This window comes from Kogia breviceps, chromosome 3, assembly GCF_026419965.1.
Source record: "Kogia breviceps isolate mKogBre1 chromosome 3, mKogBre1 haplotype 1, whole genome shotgun sequence".
NCBI lineage: Eukaryota > Metazoa > Chordata > Mammalia > Artiodactyla > Physeteridae > Kogia > Kogia breviceps.
Window position 1 is genome coordinate 120,220,952 of NC_081312.1, and position 15,513 is coordinate 120,236,464.

Genomic DNA, 15,513 nt, shown 5'->3' on the forward strand with positions numbered 1-15,513 from the left:
GGCCCCCATCCCACGAGCTCCCATTTGCCACTGTGAAAAACACCCACTCCCCATCGAAAGCACAGGCCAACGAAGTTCCCCACGGCACCTCGACACAGTGATGCCTGAGACTATAAAATCACACATGTCAGTTAAATTCATGCCAGAAGGTAAAACGATGCTGGACAGAACACTTACATATTGCTGAAATTTACAACTGTTTTGCATTATTAACAGTGCTTCTAGCTCAAAGTTTGGGGGCAGCTTCTCTAGAAGCCCAAGTACACCCTTCCTTTTGCAAGAGGTTCCCTTCTGCAGCTCCAAAAGAGGAACCCCCAAACATTTCAGAGACTCAAGCTTAAACCCTTTAGCTTTTGAGGGAGGCATTAGCCTTTCTATCAGACAAGGTTATAGATTCCTAATAACCCATATAATTTCAGTAAATCATATACTATTGGATATAATAAAACTTATTTCAAGGCTCCCTCCCACCCCATCCTGTCTGTCAGGCCAGAGTGATCTGAATCTCCCCGCTAGCATTGATGATGGAGTCTGTGGTCCCCAACGGTCAGAATCAGAGTGAACATGATTCTTCTGGGCACTGCAGGTGGCCCCCTTTCACAACTGCTGTTGTTTCATAAGCCTGTCAGTTGAAGGCCCCTTTCTTTATGCCCTCTCCTTTTTCATCTTGTCTGAGCCAAGAAACTTCCCTGCTGCTGAATTTTCCAACCTGGAATCAGACAGAGGGGTAGAGGCAGAGGAAGAAGAATGGCTCTAGTAACTGCAAACACAATAAAAAAATAATAGGAAAAGAGTTGGTGGACATACCACAGAACTTCATCATTTCTGTCCTGCATGGTTGAGAAATTTCATCCCAGCTGATATGTAGGAGGCATGGTGCTGGCTCAGGGGGATGCTTGATGCTGAGACTGGGCCTTATTAGATAGGAAGCCCTTCCTTAGACTACCTCAATACTCTATACGCTCAGTGGGGCTGAGCTGAGCTTGGGAGGACCCTGGGGGTTGAAGGCAGGAAGAGTGCATGGAGGAGAAGAATCCAGAAGAGCAGCAGCTGACACCTCGGCTTAACTACATCTAATAATGGGGAGCACACTCCTTGTTGAGCTAGTCCATTGCACTTTCAGCTTTAACTCAATGGTTCTCAACTTAGGCTGCCCCCTGGAATTGCCTGGAGCTTTAAGAGGACCCATCCTGGGTCCCACATCCAGGTGCAGCCTGAACGCTGGGATTTTTAAAACCTCCCCCAGTAATTCAAATGTGCAGCCAAGGCTAAGAAGCCCTGCTCTAACTGGTAGGTGGTTCTGCCAAAAGAACCTAAGAACGAGACTTATTTAGAGAAAAGAGGGGGAAAAGGTAAGCATAAAGGATAGTCATCGAGTTTTAAAGACAATTGGCCCTAGAAAACTCATCTAGCTCAGCGGCCTGGCAGGGGATATAGCTGAGCGAGCTGGGAGTTGGGACATGTGTGTAAGGAAAACTGACACTGGCCTCTGGGTTGCCAAGGCAATAGGGAGTGGTGGGGACTGTGGCATCTAAAGGGGTAGCTGGTTTTATTGTTGTCTTATATGGTCATGTCAAATTTTCTGATTTTTTCAAAGGTATCAGAAATCTGGATTTTAACACAAATTCTCCAAATTTTTAAATGTTGGCAACTATTTCAAAAAATTTTTTTTAATTCAGTGAGTCCCTATTGGGTGAGTTAACAGACCATATCTATGGGTAATCCACAGTTCTCCTGGATTGAACTTGTCCTCTTCTTTCAATTTACAGAGGAAAAAGTGAGAATCCAGGGTGACTTGCCTGAGAAGAGGCAAACCTCTCACGTAGCTGGTCAGATAGAGCTTGGATAAAAATGCAGCCTCCCCACTCCTGGTTCTTGGGCTTTTTTCACTTCATGGTGATTCTGGGGGGTGGGGGCATTGTCCGGGTTGGGGATGAGCTGGCTACAGCTGCTGTTGACACTATCCAGGGACACATGAGCCACAGGCTGTGTCCCCTCATGAGAGCATCTCAAAGACTCCTTCACTCCCTGAGAAATTCAAGCCCTAACAACGGCCACATGACAGATTAGGGATTTGAGGTTTGTTTATTTTCTGATTGCAAGGGCTTAGCAGGGTAAGGCTTTCAGAAATAAATTTCTTTTCAAGCCATTGATGCTCTGCTCAGAGAGAGGCAGGGAAGAATTGAATCAGTGGGGAAATGTCCAAGTAGCCCATAGGTGGGTCTGAGTTTACCCAGACAAGTGCAGTGCCCTCCCCATAGATGTGTCTTTCCCCTACATGTCCTCTTGGTGAACTCTCTTTTTTCTTTCCCCCTCAAACTAAGCACGTGAATCACATCTTCCTGGAAATGCCCCCTTTGTTCCACTCTCTTCTTAGCTCAAACTGAATTAGTCATTCCCCCCTTATTATTATGAGTTTTGTTTCCATGGATCCTATTGTGCTTATCAACCCGAGCTGATCCTTCATTACTGTATGGGTTGGACTCCCACTTGAAACTGTACTGTGATCTCCCCAAGAGCGGAAGCCATGCCTTACACTCCTTTGTGGGGTCATCAGAGGCACCTGGCTCAGTGTGTGGTGCAGCCAAGGCACTATGGCAGAGACAGCATCGCTCAAACAATCCTCCATGGGCTTGCCTATATCTCTCAGCATCCCTGGTAAATGAGCTGGGGTCACATGACCAGTTCTGGCCAACAGACTGCAATAGGAAATGGTCCCTGCTGGACCAACTGTTCCCCGAGAGCTTATTCCTGCCTTGGAGAACCTCAGTGCCTCCTGGAAAGATGATGTCAGCCTAAGATGAAAGAAGCCTAAATCCTAGACTCACAGCTCCAACCAACCTACATCACACTTTGCGAGGATGAGAAATAAACTTCTGTTGTACTAAATCACAAGGGTAGATTGTTATTGTAGCATAAACTAGAATTGATTATCCTGGCTTCCATGGCGCTCGGCAACGTTGGACTTAAATGGAATTGAAAAATGGGAAGAAGTAGAAAAGGAGAGAGGGGGAAGCTAGCAGTGCATGCAGCTTTGTGACTCTGGCCAGCTAGGAGAGGAATAGAAACGCCCAGCCTCTCAGATCTGCTGCCCAGAATCGCTCACTGGGAAAGGTGTGAACAGCAAAAGAGGCTCCGGAATGAATTGAGAACTCAGTGGCAGGGAGAAACCCTCTCATTTCCGATTCTGCCTCTGTGGGTAAACAAGAGCTCCTGAGTGAGGTCTGACAGGGACACCGGGGCGCCGTTTAACGAGCAGCTTGTTCTAGAAGCTGACAGTTATGCGGGAACAAATCACTCTCCATTTCCTTTATCGCTCCTCAGTCGCCCTGGCCAATTTAGAGATTGTGTGCATGGCCGACTTGTAGACGATTTCTTTCCTTGAGATAACAGCTGGGTGTTAAAACACAAACTAATTAATTTTGCCTTCCTAAACGAGGTTAGCTGGGTGCATCCAGGATGCTGTATTGACAATGCACCTTTAATATCCCAGTCTGGAGGCTTTAATTAGAAGGCAAAGTAATCTCCAAAAAGGCAGTAATTATTTTTCAAATTCGTCACCCCAATTGCCAAGACAATTAAGTGCCATATTTTATGAGCATGGACGGCAATAAATGAAGATTGCCAAAATCATCACCAAAGCACACTTGTGCTTCTCCCTGGATTCCTGTGCTTGGTATGTGGCAAGCATGGTGGCTGCCATGGTTGGAAAAAGTGACCAAAGGGGCTTTCTCTAAGAAGCTGAAAGCACTTTGTGGGATATAGCTCATATCGTCCTTTAGGAACAGGAATGCCTCGCAGGTGGTCATAGAGGGATTCTTGGTGATGCTTTGCACAGGATCATCAGCAAAGCCAGAAACAGGGCTCTCAGACTCCTGTTCTCTCATCATCTACATCACCAGCCCGGGCTCTGATCCAGGGGCCTCAAAGCCCATTGCTGTCTTTCCTTGGGAGCACGTTAGAGCTCTGGTGTCTTGCGGGGTATCTCAGGATGTAGCTTCCCAGCTTTGTGGAACTGGAGATCAGGGGAACTTGGGGCTGGTGTGCAGAGCTGGCTAAGCCCTGGGGATGCTTGAGGCTGATTCCTGGTCCCCAGGCCTCCATGCTTACCCAAGCCAGTGCTCTCACTCAAGTAATCCAGGCTAGCCTCAAGTATTACCATGCCACCAAAAGCTCCCCCATGACTCCTGGGTTCCACAGGATAACATCCAGCAGCCTCAGCCCAACTTGTGAAGCCCTTGAGATTTGGGCCTGAAATCCCTTCCACCACCTGGCATGCACAGCCACACTGCCACCAGAAACTTCTGGTTTCTTCCAGGACACCACCACCTCCTACTTCTCCTCGATGACAACTCCTTCTCAGCTTCCCTGAAGGAAGCCTTCTAGGACCTGCCTGGATGGTTTTGTGTCCTGTATGTTGTTCTTTTCCTATCCTAGCACTGATCATGCCATGCTATAACGATTTGTTTACTTGTCTTCCTCCTCCTCTACAATTTAAACTTCTATGAGCAAGTGGGTTGACTTCTTGCTTCCGTGTAACCCCAGATCCGAGCATAGCCCACCCAGAGAGTGGGTGCTTCACAGATCTTTGTTTAATGAAGCAGTGAGCAAAGATTAGCAAGTAGGGGTTAATGTCTTCCTTCAGGGGCACTGGCAGGAGAGGTGGAAGGAGCCTGGCCTTACCCTAAACCCTTCTAGGCAGGCACTGGGTTCTCACATGTGAAAGGTGGGCTAACAGCATCCTAGACAGTATGTTGCCAAAAGAAAGAAGGAAAAACCATGATGCTGGTTACTTAAGGCATTCCTCCTGCTACAAGTGGGGGTGGCCCCAGGGCATCTAGAGACTGCAGCTCCCACACAGGTATCGTTTCTGTCGCTAGAGGCCCTGCAGGGACTCAGCAAGACCACTTCTTGGGAGTTTAAACCTTCTGGCTAGATTCTGGAATCTAAACTGAGGCCACTAACAAAGACACAAAAAGTTATATTTAACCTCATTCATAATTAAAGGAACTCAATTTCACACAACGAGATGCCATTTTTCACCAGATTGTCAGAGATAATAGTTGTTGATAACACATCATGTTGAGGAGGTTATGGGAAAACAGGTATTTTCAATAATCATAGGTGGAAGTGTAAATTGGTACATACCTCTGTGGTGGGCAATTTGGCAATCTCTATGAAAACTAACAATGCATATAGCATATATCCATCTCTCTTTTTTAGCAATGGCACATCTAAAAAGCAAGACTATATATATACATGTGTGTGTAGATGCCAGTCCAGGGCAATTGCTGTAATACTGATCATACCAGCAGAAGACTGAAAAAGCCTGTGATGCTCACTGATGTCTTCTGCTAACAGAAATTATGGTCCAGACATGGTGGAGTGTTAGGCAGCTGTGAAGGAGAATGAGGTGTTGCATGTCGATATGGAATAATTTCCGGAATTTAGCAAAGTGCAGTACTTAAAACATGCTCCCTTAGGTGTGAAAGTGCATATTTCTGGAAGGATACACATAGAAAAACCAGTTTAATAGGCTGCTTCTGTGGAAGAGGGCTCACTTTTCTCTTGAAATCCTTCCATACTATTTGGCTTATTCTTTTGACTATGTCCATTGCTATTTTTTAAAAAATGGAGACAATCCATTAAAAATGACCAATGCCATCTGTGCTTTAACACCCCAGACCTTCCTCCCTTTCTTTAGGTAACACCACCATGCAATGCACTTCCACACTCCGTGTCTACTGGAGGAGACTGGTCCTCAACTCCTGTGACCGGCCCTGGAGACGTGCTCTGCGGACTCTGATAGGCATGTCTGGGAGGGGCCCCCTCCAGCCTGAGCTGGTCTCTCCCCTGCCGCCCTGCACCCTGCTTCCTCTCACCCCCTGGACCTGCCCTCCAGCCTCAGGTTCTGTTCCCCTCTGACAAGGCAGCAAGGCCTACTTTGCCGAGCCGCTGCTCCAGCCCTGGCAGGGGTGCTCGCTGGATCAGTGCCTTCCGAGGGCCTAGGCTCAGCACTCCTGATGCCTAATTAAGCATGAATTCACAGGCCTCCTGTGCCCTAGGCTTGTGGGCTGGGCGGCTGGCTACACAGGCCAGCCAGAGAGCTGCTTTCCTGCCCGAGGGCAGCCCTCTCTGTAGGTCCCAGCTTTCCCCATTGTGGTAACTGAATTAAAGCCATTCACTACCAGCTGCTGACAAGAGCTTCCCACTTCCTGCAGCCAAATTCAATTGCCTGGGTGTCCTTCCCCTCCATTGCTCACGCCCCTTGCCAACAGCCAGCCAGGGCACTGTGCCACCCTGAGGGCCGGCAGAGCCAGAAGCTCCTGGAAGCCAGGTTGGGTCAGGGGCAGTGAGTGTCGAAGGGCAGGCCTCCTGCTCAGTGTCTCTTCCCCACGCTTCCCACTCCCCTGCAATATCCAGGACCAATAACTGCCACAGATGGCAGGAATCTTGAGAGTACGTGGTGGGTAGAGATTCTCCGAGCACAGGTGTGTTGAATCAAAGGCTCTCTGTCGGGGGTGGGGGTGGGTGGGTACTATCTAGCCCAACTGTTAAAGGCTGAATTGCATCCCCTCGAAACTCATATGTTGAAGTCATAACTTCCGGTACTTCAGAATGTGACCTTTGGAGATAAGGGTCTTTACAGAGACAACCAAGTTAAAATGAGGCTACTAGAGTGAGTTCTAATCCAATATAACTGATGTCCTTAAATCTGGAGACAGACAGGCACACAGGGAGAATGAGGAAGATGGCCATCTACAAGCCAAAGAGAGAGGCCTGGAAGAGATTCTTCCCTCAGAGGCCCCAGAAGGATTTCTAGCCTCCAGAACTGTAGGGCAATACATTTCTGTTCTTTAGGCCACCCAGCCTGTGGTACTTTGTTACAGCAGCCCTAGCAAACGAACACCCTAACTGTATAATACGTATTTCCTTCTCCGAAGCCCAGTAAGGGGCATCCCTTGCTGTCTGGACATCTCCAAGAATGCAGAATTCATCCATTCCTAAGAGGCAACTATGCTCATTTCAGATGATCTTTATTTGTTGGAATGTTCTTCCCAGTGTCCAGAGGAAACCAGACTTACTCTAGATCCTTTCCCGACCCTAGTTCATACCTGGAGACTCACAGCCCAAATCTGCAAGCCCTTCAAGGGCGGGAGCCTTGATTTATTGATTTTTGTGTTCCCCCAGCACAGGCCTGGAACCCTTGAGGTGCCTGTAAGTATTTGCTGAATAAGAAAGATTGCTCTCATACTCCTTGGTGACTTCTCTTCCCAAATCCTTTCAACTTTTGAATTTCTTTGCCACTGTGGCCCCTCTCCAGCCTGGTACCCCAAACTGAATGTGGTTCTCCAACAGGGCCATCGCTGACCTCCCTGACTCTCAAAGATGTTACCCATCCATCCATTGCTGTGGACGTGTAATGCTAAGATCACATTATCCCTTTGAGCAACCACACATCTGCTGATGGTTGGTACTGTTTATCCCTCTTTACCTGTACAACTGTTTGGAACCCAAGTACAGAATCTTGCATGCATTCATATGAAATTTCTTCCTCTTAGATTGGCTCGTTGTTTCAGCCTGTCAAGAGAAATTTGGATTCAACTCTGAGGCCCCCAATATTGGGAATTCCCCAAAAGTCACATCACCTGTGAATTTGCTAAGCAGACAAATGATGCCTTCATGTAAGTCACTGTAAAAATGGGGACAGTTGGCAGGACAGGATGCTGGTGGCCTGTTCTTAAAGATCTCCATGAAGTCAACATTAACCTAATCAACTAGTGTCTTTGGGGCATCAACAGTCAACAGACAGTGGTCAGTCTATGTGTCAAGGATATGGGAAGGCAGGTGGCAGTGGGAAAAGCAGAGACTTTGAAGCCTCTACATGTGGATTCTAATCCCCCTCTTCCTATCTGAGTGATTTTGGGCAATCCTCTTCACATTCCTGAGCCTGTTTCCTTATGAGTAAAATGGGGATGGCTACAGTTATCTATCTTATAAGGCTGTTCTTAGGTGTCCTGACCTTCCTGCTTGTTCTGCTTGGTGGGGAAGCTGCCCTGTGCTTGCGATAATGGTGCTGTGCAGGTGGAGTCTTGACGCTGCTATCCACTGCAGTCTCTTAACACCACGTTTTCAGGGCAGCAGCTCCCAGCCCCCTGAGCTCACAGCACTCCCAAATCCAGAACTCGGTGGGTGTGAATTTCTGCTGCATCTGGTGCATTGCATTAAAGTGAGACAATGTGGTTAAATTCATGGTTGTGACTCTTACTGGCTGGGTGACCTCATACAAATCACCCAACTTGCCTGGTCATCAAGTTCCTCATTTGTAAAGTGAAGACACTAGCGTGCTCAAAGTCAATTCCCACTTGACATTCTCATCAACAAGCACAAGGATTCTAATTTCCTCACACTTGTTATTTTCCACTGTTTTGATAATAGCCATTCTAGCGGGTGTGAAGTTGTAACGCATTGCCGTTTTGTCTTATATTTCCCTAGTGATCAGTGATGTTGAGTACCTTTTCATGTGCTTATCAGCCACTTGTATATCTACTTTGGAGAAATGTCTATTCAAGTCCTTTGGACATTGTTGAATTGGGTTGTTTGATTTTTTTGTGTGTCATTGAGTTATAGGAGGTCTCTATATATTCTGGATATTAATCCCTTATTAGATAATACGATTTGCAAATATTTTCTCCTATTCTATGGGTAGCTTTTTAACTCTCTTGATATATTGCCTTTTTGGCACACGAAGAGTTTTAATTTTGATGAAGTCCATTTTTATCTATTTTGTAGTTTGTTGCTGTTGTTGTTACCTGTGTTTTTGGTGTCATACTTAAGAAACCATTGCCAAACCCAAGGTCATAAGGAGATTTCCTATGTTTTCCTATAAGAGTGAATTTCTTCTAAGTGAATTGTACACTTTAAAATGGTTTCAATGGGCTATACTATCAAAAAAACAAAATAATGAGTGTTGGCCAGGATGTGGATAAATTGAATAACAAGTGTTGGATGAATATGGAGAAACTGGAACTCTTGTACACTGTTGGTAGATTGTAAAATGGTGCTGCCACTATGGAAAACAGTATGGCGGCTCCTTAAAAAATTAAAAATAGAACTATGGTATGATTCAACAGTTCCATTTCTGAGTGTATATCCAAAAGAATTGAAAGCAGGATCTCAAAGAGCTATTCGCAGACCCATGTTCATAGCAGCACTATTCACAAGAGTCAAGAGGTAAAAGCAACACAAATGTCCATTGATGGATGAATGGGTAAACAAAACATGGCATATACATACAATAGTATATTATTCAGCCTTCAAAAGGAAGGAAATTCTGACACATGCTACAACATGGATGAAACTTTGGACATTACATTAAGTGAAATAAGCCAGTCACAAAGAAGCAAATACTATATTACTTTACTTATATGAGGTATCTAAAGTAGCCAAAATCATAGAAACAGAAGTAGAATGGTAGTTACCAGGGGTTGGATATGTGAGGAAAAGGGGACTTGTGTTTAATCAGTACAGAGTTTTGGATTTGCATGAAGAAAAAGTTCTGGAGATCTTTTTCACAACAATGTGAAAATACTTAACACTACTGAACTGTACAGTTGAAAATGGTTAAAATGGTAAATTTTATGTGGTGCATATTTTACCACAATAAAAAAGTGTTTATCCTGTTCCACCCCATAAATGGGGTGTTTATTGGACAACAGATTTTTAATAAGGAAATAAGATTATTCTGCAAACTACAACCCATATTGGAACTTTGAGGTAAAGAACTCCTGACAGGTGAATTTGACTTAGTCCATTGTTCTATAGACTCCTTTATTAAATGGAGCCTAAATAAATTTCCCTCCCAGTGATTTCACCCTCTGGGTCCTACTTCTACCTCTTGAGTCTACAGGACAAGTCTAATCCCTTGGCTGGTGGTTGGACAAGTTTAATCCCTTGGTTGGTGGTTGGTGGCAGCTGCCATGATCACAGTAGTTATGACTGATTGTCTGTCTCCCCTGAATTGGCACAGGACACACATTCTGTCGTAGGTATTGCTCCCCAGTATAAATAGAGAAAGCAGGGCACAGGAGACAAACCACCTGGTCAAGGATGTTATACAACCAAGGGAGTAATGGAGCTGGGATGTGAACCCAGGTGTCCCTACCTCCAAAGCTCATGTTCTTGATGCTAGGCCAGATTGCCTCTTAGCCAGGTTCCTCCTCAGCCTTCTTCTCTATGACCCCTTGCTGTTTTCTCAGATGCCTTTGTTCTGCATCCCTCACCAGCTCATTCTTCCTCTTGCAGTAAACACCAGGTAAGTTCCCACCTGGTGGGAACAGAGGCAAGCCCTTCCTCTCAATACAGACATTGCCCACCTTCTCAGTGATGCCCTACTGGACCCAAACCTTACAGGGCCCAGTGTCCGCACAGAGGGAGGGGGCCATTGTCAGAAATCCATCCCAAGGCCCCTGAAGCCCTCATTCCTGTCCCCTCCCCTTGCTAAAAGGAGAACCCCTTGCCATCCATCTCTCCTGCAGTATTTCCTCCCGGGAGTTCCTGCAAAGGAAGATGTTGCAATCTCAGGATTAACAGCCTGTTTGTTTAAAGGGCTTATTACTGGTGCTTAATGCTATTTTGACAGGTGAAAGTGAGTCAATTATAGCTGGAAATAGCTCCGGCTGCATAGTTTCTTCCAGGTGGTTGCCCATTCCCTAGCCAAGGGACTTTTTTTCTCTTTACCAAAGGGCACTTCTTCTCTTTCCCTTGTATCCTCTGACCTCCAAACCTCATAAAGACTTTCCTCCTTCCAGGAAGGAAAAATGTTAAAGGCATGGAGCCTAAATCCATGAGATGGGGGTTGCTGCAGCAGCCCCGCTCCACGAGGGGGTGAAGTGGGTGCTAAAGGGAGGCTTGACAGGTCAACCTCCAGGATACAGAATGCAGCCCCAGTGAGCCTGGGTCCATACAGGTATCACTCTTCTCCATCCGCCATGAATGTGGCTGCCTCTCATTGAATGTCTCTCTGGGTCTTTCTTGAGGGCAATGGGTTTCTGTATTGATACCCATCCTAATTAGACCAGTGCTGGTTGCAGGCTTGGGTGCCTCGGGTCGGGGTTCACCTTTATGAAGACAGCAAGAGTCCTTTCTGGGTGGCTCAGAGGACTTCCTAGGGTCACACCAAGTTAGGCTAAGGCCCCAGTGAAGATCATTCCAATGTCCCCCAGAAACTGTCTTATGTCACCAGAGGAGGATTGTGAACTGCCAGGTGGTTGGATGGACCACTGGATGCAAGGGCCAAGCTGGCAGTCAGGAGTGTCATGGGGTGTATTTGTAACAGGTATCTCACACTTAATATGCCCAAGAAAGAGCTCTCTTCCTCAACATGCCCAAACACACACAGACTTCTTGCAGACTCTCCCATCACAGAGAATGGCACCGCTGTCCACACATCTGCCCCAACTCTAACCCTGACAGTCATCCTGGATTTCCCTCTTTCTCTCACCCCCTTGAGGTCCTTAAACAGAATCCATTAGCAAATCCTGCTGCCTCTGCTCCAAATGTTCTAGCAAATCTGACTAAAGTGTTGCCTATCTACTACCACTGTCCCAGTCTAAGCCACAGTGATTCCCAACCTGGACTCTTGCAACCGCTTCCCAACAGCTATTCCTGCTTTCCTTTTTGCCCCCTTACAGTTTCTCCTCAACACAGTGGCTGTCCGAGGATCGTTCTCCACACAGCTCTCTGGGTGGGGGCAACAGATTGCTCAGAACTGGCACGCCACATGCCACACATTTGCCGACTCACATCTCCAGGAAGGGAGGCCCAGAAAGGCCAGGTGGCTTGCAGAGGTCAGACAACGAGTGAGTGGTGGAGCTGGGCTGCCAATGCCCCTGGGAAAGGAAAACTGCCTCTCAAGCACCCCCCCCCCGCACCCCGTGGCTGCTCACCCGCGGACGGCGTGCAGCAGGCGCAGAGAGGGGTATGCAGTACGCACGTTGACGCGGTGCTTCAGGATGAGCTCGTTGACCCACTCGACCCGCTCCTTGCCGCCCCTGGCCATGAACGCGGGGATCCACAGGATGCTGCCGTTCAGGCTGTGCAGCCTCTGCAGCAGCTTCTCCCGCCACGTGGCGTTGACCAAGTCCTCAAAGGCCCGCTGGATGACGGAGGGGTTCATGGTCACCAGGTCTGTCTTGAGCCCCACATCCCGGGCGTACTCCTGCACCGGGGCCAGGTTGCACCTGCCGGAGGAAAAGGCAGCGATGGTCCTTTTGGGAAAGCTGAGGCACTGCTGCTTATACTTAACTTTAGCCATCCTTTATCTCTCCCTGCATCCTCCTCATCCCCAAACAAAGACCCAGGGCATCTTCCTGAATTCACCAGGCCCTCCTGGCATCCCTGTTCCTTTTTCTCCTGACACATATTTACTGGGCCCTTCGCACATACATAGAACCTTGCTGGGCCCCGGGGTTGTACAATGCCTGCCTGTAAGTCAGCCCTCAGCCCACAAGATGACCACACTATAGGCAGGTGTGACCTGGTCACATTAGGTGACAGAGTGAGGGCTCTGAAGACACACTCCTGGGTTCAGAATTCAGCTCTGATACTTTCTACCTGTGTGATTCTAGGTAACCTGATCAACCTCTCTGTGCTTTCTGAGAGCTTCCTCCTGGCTAAGGAATAGCCACAACAGTTTTTTTTTTTTTGGCGATGATGGAGCTCACAACAGCATCCCCTCCCAGGGATTAAGGCAGTCCCTAGACACCCAGTACTTAGAATGCTGCTGGACCACAGTGAGAGCTCAGTACATGTTAACTGTTATCATCATCCTCATGGGGAAGAGGAGCATCGGGTGGTCTTCCTGAGGTGGTGACCATCACGGGAAGTCTGGAAGGATGGAAGAGCTGAAGCCCATTTGTGGATAAGGCACCTCAGGAGAGTGTTTCTTGAGCTTACAAGAGCAGAAAAATCACCTCAGGCAGTGGTTAAAAATACAGAATCCCCAGGTCCCTCACCTGGAGGTCCAGATTCAGCAGGTGAGCTGAGGAATTGATATTTAGTCTTATAACCAGGCAGTTTAGGACACATCATGCTATGGCATTTTAGGCCCAATAAATGTATCACAGGGGCCTAGGGGTATGAAGCAGTGTGGGTACTTAGGGGAAGGCAGGTGATTTGCTCTGATGGGGGCATATTGTGTGGAGGAGATGAGGTGAGAGAGGCAAGCAGGTGAGATAGCAAAGGGCCTGTGTGTCAGGGATGCTGCCACCTGGCAGCCAGTGGGGGTCTGTACACAGTGGCGCCATGTGACTTTTGTCCTGAAAGACCACGCAAGTCGGCCCCACAGACGTGCAGATCCGTGAGAGCCATAGAGTAAAGGTCAAAGTACAGCCACACATTGTTCTAAGTGGCTCTCGCCCGTGGTGTTTCAGGTGCCTCTTTTCCAAGTGCATGTGGACAGTTGCGGACGTGAGTCCTGGGAGAGGCAGAGCATGCTGTGGCCATGCCTCTCAAAGCGTGGTCCACCCATCGGCACAAGGGTATTAGAAATGCAGAGTCTCAGGCCCCACCCCAGACCTGATGACTCTGCCTCTTGATAAGCTCAGGTGATTCATACGCTGGTTATGTTCTGAGACACTGGGCTAGAGCCTAATGGAAGGACTTCAGAGACCGCCAGCCCAACCGCCCAGGTTACAGATGATGAAACTGAGGCCCAGAAAGGGGAGTGACGCACTCCAAGTCACATGACAGATGGGCAGCAGAGCCAAGACTGGGCTCCCGACATCATACCACTCATCTTGCTGTGTAAGTGTCAAAAAAACAAAACAAAGCAAAACAAAAAACTGTTGGTTAGAACCTGCTGTGCCTCTGGAAATCCTGGGGCAGGGCTGGGTGGAGCACTGAACACTCAATATGGAAACCAGGTCAGGAAGGTCGCCTTCAACTCTGCCAGGCTCCCCAGGAGGTGATCAGACCCTGCCAGGGTCAGCTTTTGCCTGATGACCATACCTTTAACGCCCTCCCCAACTACCCTCACCCCTTCTCTGGCTTCTCATCAGACAAACCTGCCACTTCCCTTCTCCTCTCCCCTCTCCCCTCCCTCCCCAATTTTTCGACTGGAGAGCTTTGAGAAACAGGACTGAACCACTGGGTACGCCAGGCACAGACAGAACCTGGCAAAAGACAACAAACTAAAGCAAGCTTGGCTGCTGGGCTGCAGCAGCTCGTGCATCACAGTGGATGCAGGAGTCAGCATACCATCTAATCCCACGTCCTGAGGTCCAGGGAGCTCTGTGATAAGGCCGCTTCCCAAAGCCTGGGACAAGGCTCTCTTTGTGTCAAGAGAGTCACGATAGAAACGTGAGATGCGGTTCTGCCAGTGCTGGGGCGCTGTTTGGGATGAAACTCGAAGCTCTGTGTGTCCTACTTTTGACCAGGGGACAGCAAGGCCTTGTTTTTGAGTTGGGTTTGGGTCAGGTATCAGGGCTGTGAGTAACTGTGTCCAAACGTGTACCCAGGCGACTGGAAAATGAGAAATGAGAATGAGAGCTCATTCTCTCTTTGGAGAGAATGATGGTCAAGTACAAATACAAGTTTCTCTGTCGCCCCCTCACTTCCGAGATTTTGCCTACAGGAGAATAAAGGTACTAGTAGAGTACACCTTAAAAGAGTTTTCCAAACTTGGGGCAACAACTGGCCAGCCCAGGAGACTTTTTTAACCAACCTTTTGTACTGGGCTCTATCCAGGGGTCAGCAAACTTTTTCTGCAAAGGGCCAGATAATAAATATTTTAGGCTTGTGGGCTATCTGCTCCCTCTGTTGCAAGTCTTCAACTCTGTACAACTAATTCAACTCTACATCGCAGTGAGAAAGCAGCCACTGAGGATATAAGAATGAATGGGCATGGCTGTGTTTCAGTAAAACCTTATTGATAAAAACAGGTTATGGGCCATAGTCTGCCTGCCTCTGTTCTAGACCAACGGTTCTCAATCTTGGCTGTACAAGATCCTTTTTGACCCACCTGCTAGAGAAATGGAAATAAAAACAAAAATAAACAAATGGGACCTAATGAAACTTAAAAAAGCTTTTGCACAGCAAAGGAAACCATAAACAAGATAAAAAGACAACCCTCAGAATGGGAGAAAATATTTGCAAACGAAGCAACTGACAAAGGATTTATCTCCAAAATGTACAAGCAGCTCATGCAGCTCAATACCAAAAAAACAAACAACCCAATCCAAACATGGGCAGAAGACCTAAACAGACATTTCTCCAAAGAAGATATACAGATGGCCAAGAAGCACATGAAAGAATGCTCAACATCGTTAATCATTAGAGAAATGCAAATCAAAACTACAATGAGGTATCACCTCACACTGGTCAGAATGGCTATCATCAAAAAATCTACAAACAATAAAAGCTGGAGAGGGTGTGGAGAAAAGGGAACCCTCTTGCATTGTTGGTGGGAATGTAAATTGATACAGTCACTATAGAGAACAGTATGGAGGTTCC

General features: G+C 47.4%; 1 protein-coding gene across 1 annotated transcript in view; it reads right to left on the reverse strand.

Moving 5' to 3' along the window:
• ST8SIA2 (ST8 alpha-N-acetyl-neuraminide alpha-2,8-sialyltransferase 2) overlaps positions 1-15,513 on the reverse strand; it is a 61,700-nt gene that overhangs the window by 1,749 nt on the left and 44,438 nt on the right. The window contains exon 5 of the mRNA XM_067030712.1: positions 11,949-12,242. Coding sequence (XP_066886813.1) covers positions 11,949-12,242 — 294 coding nt within the window. The remainder of the gene's footprint in view (positions 1-11,948; positions 12,243-15,513) is intronic.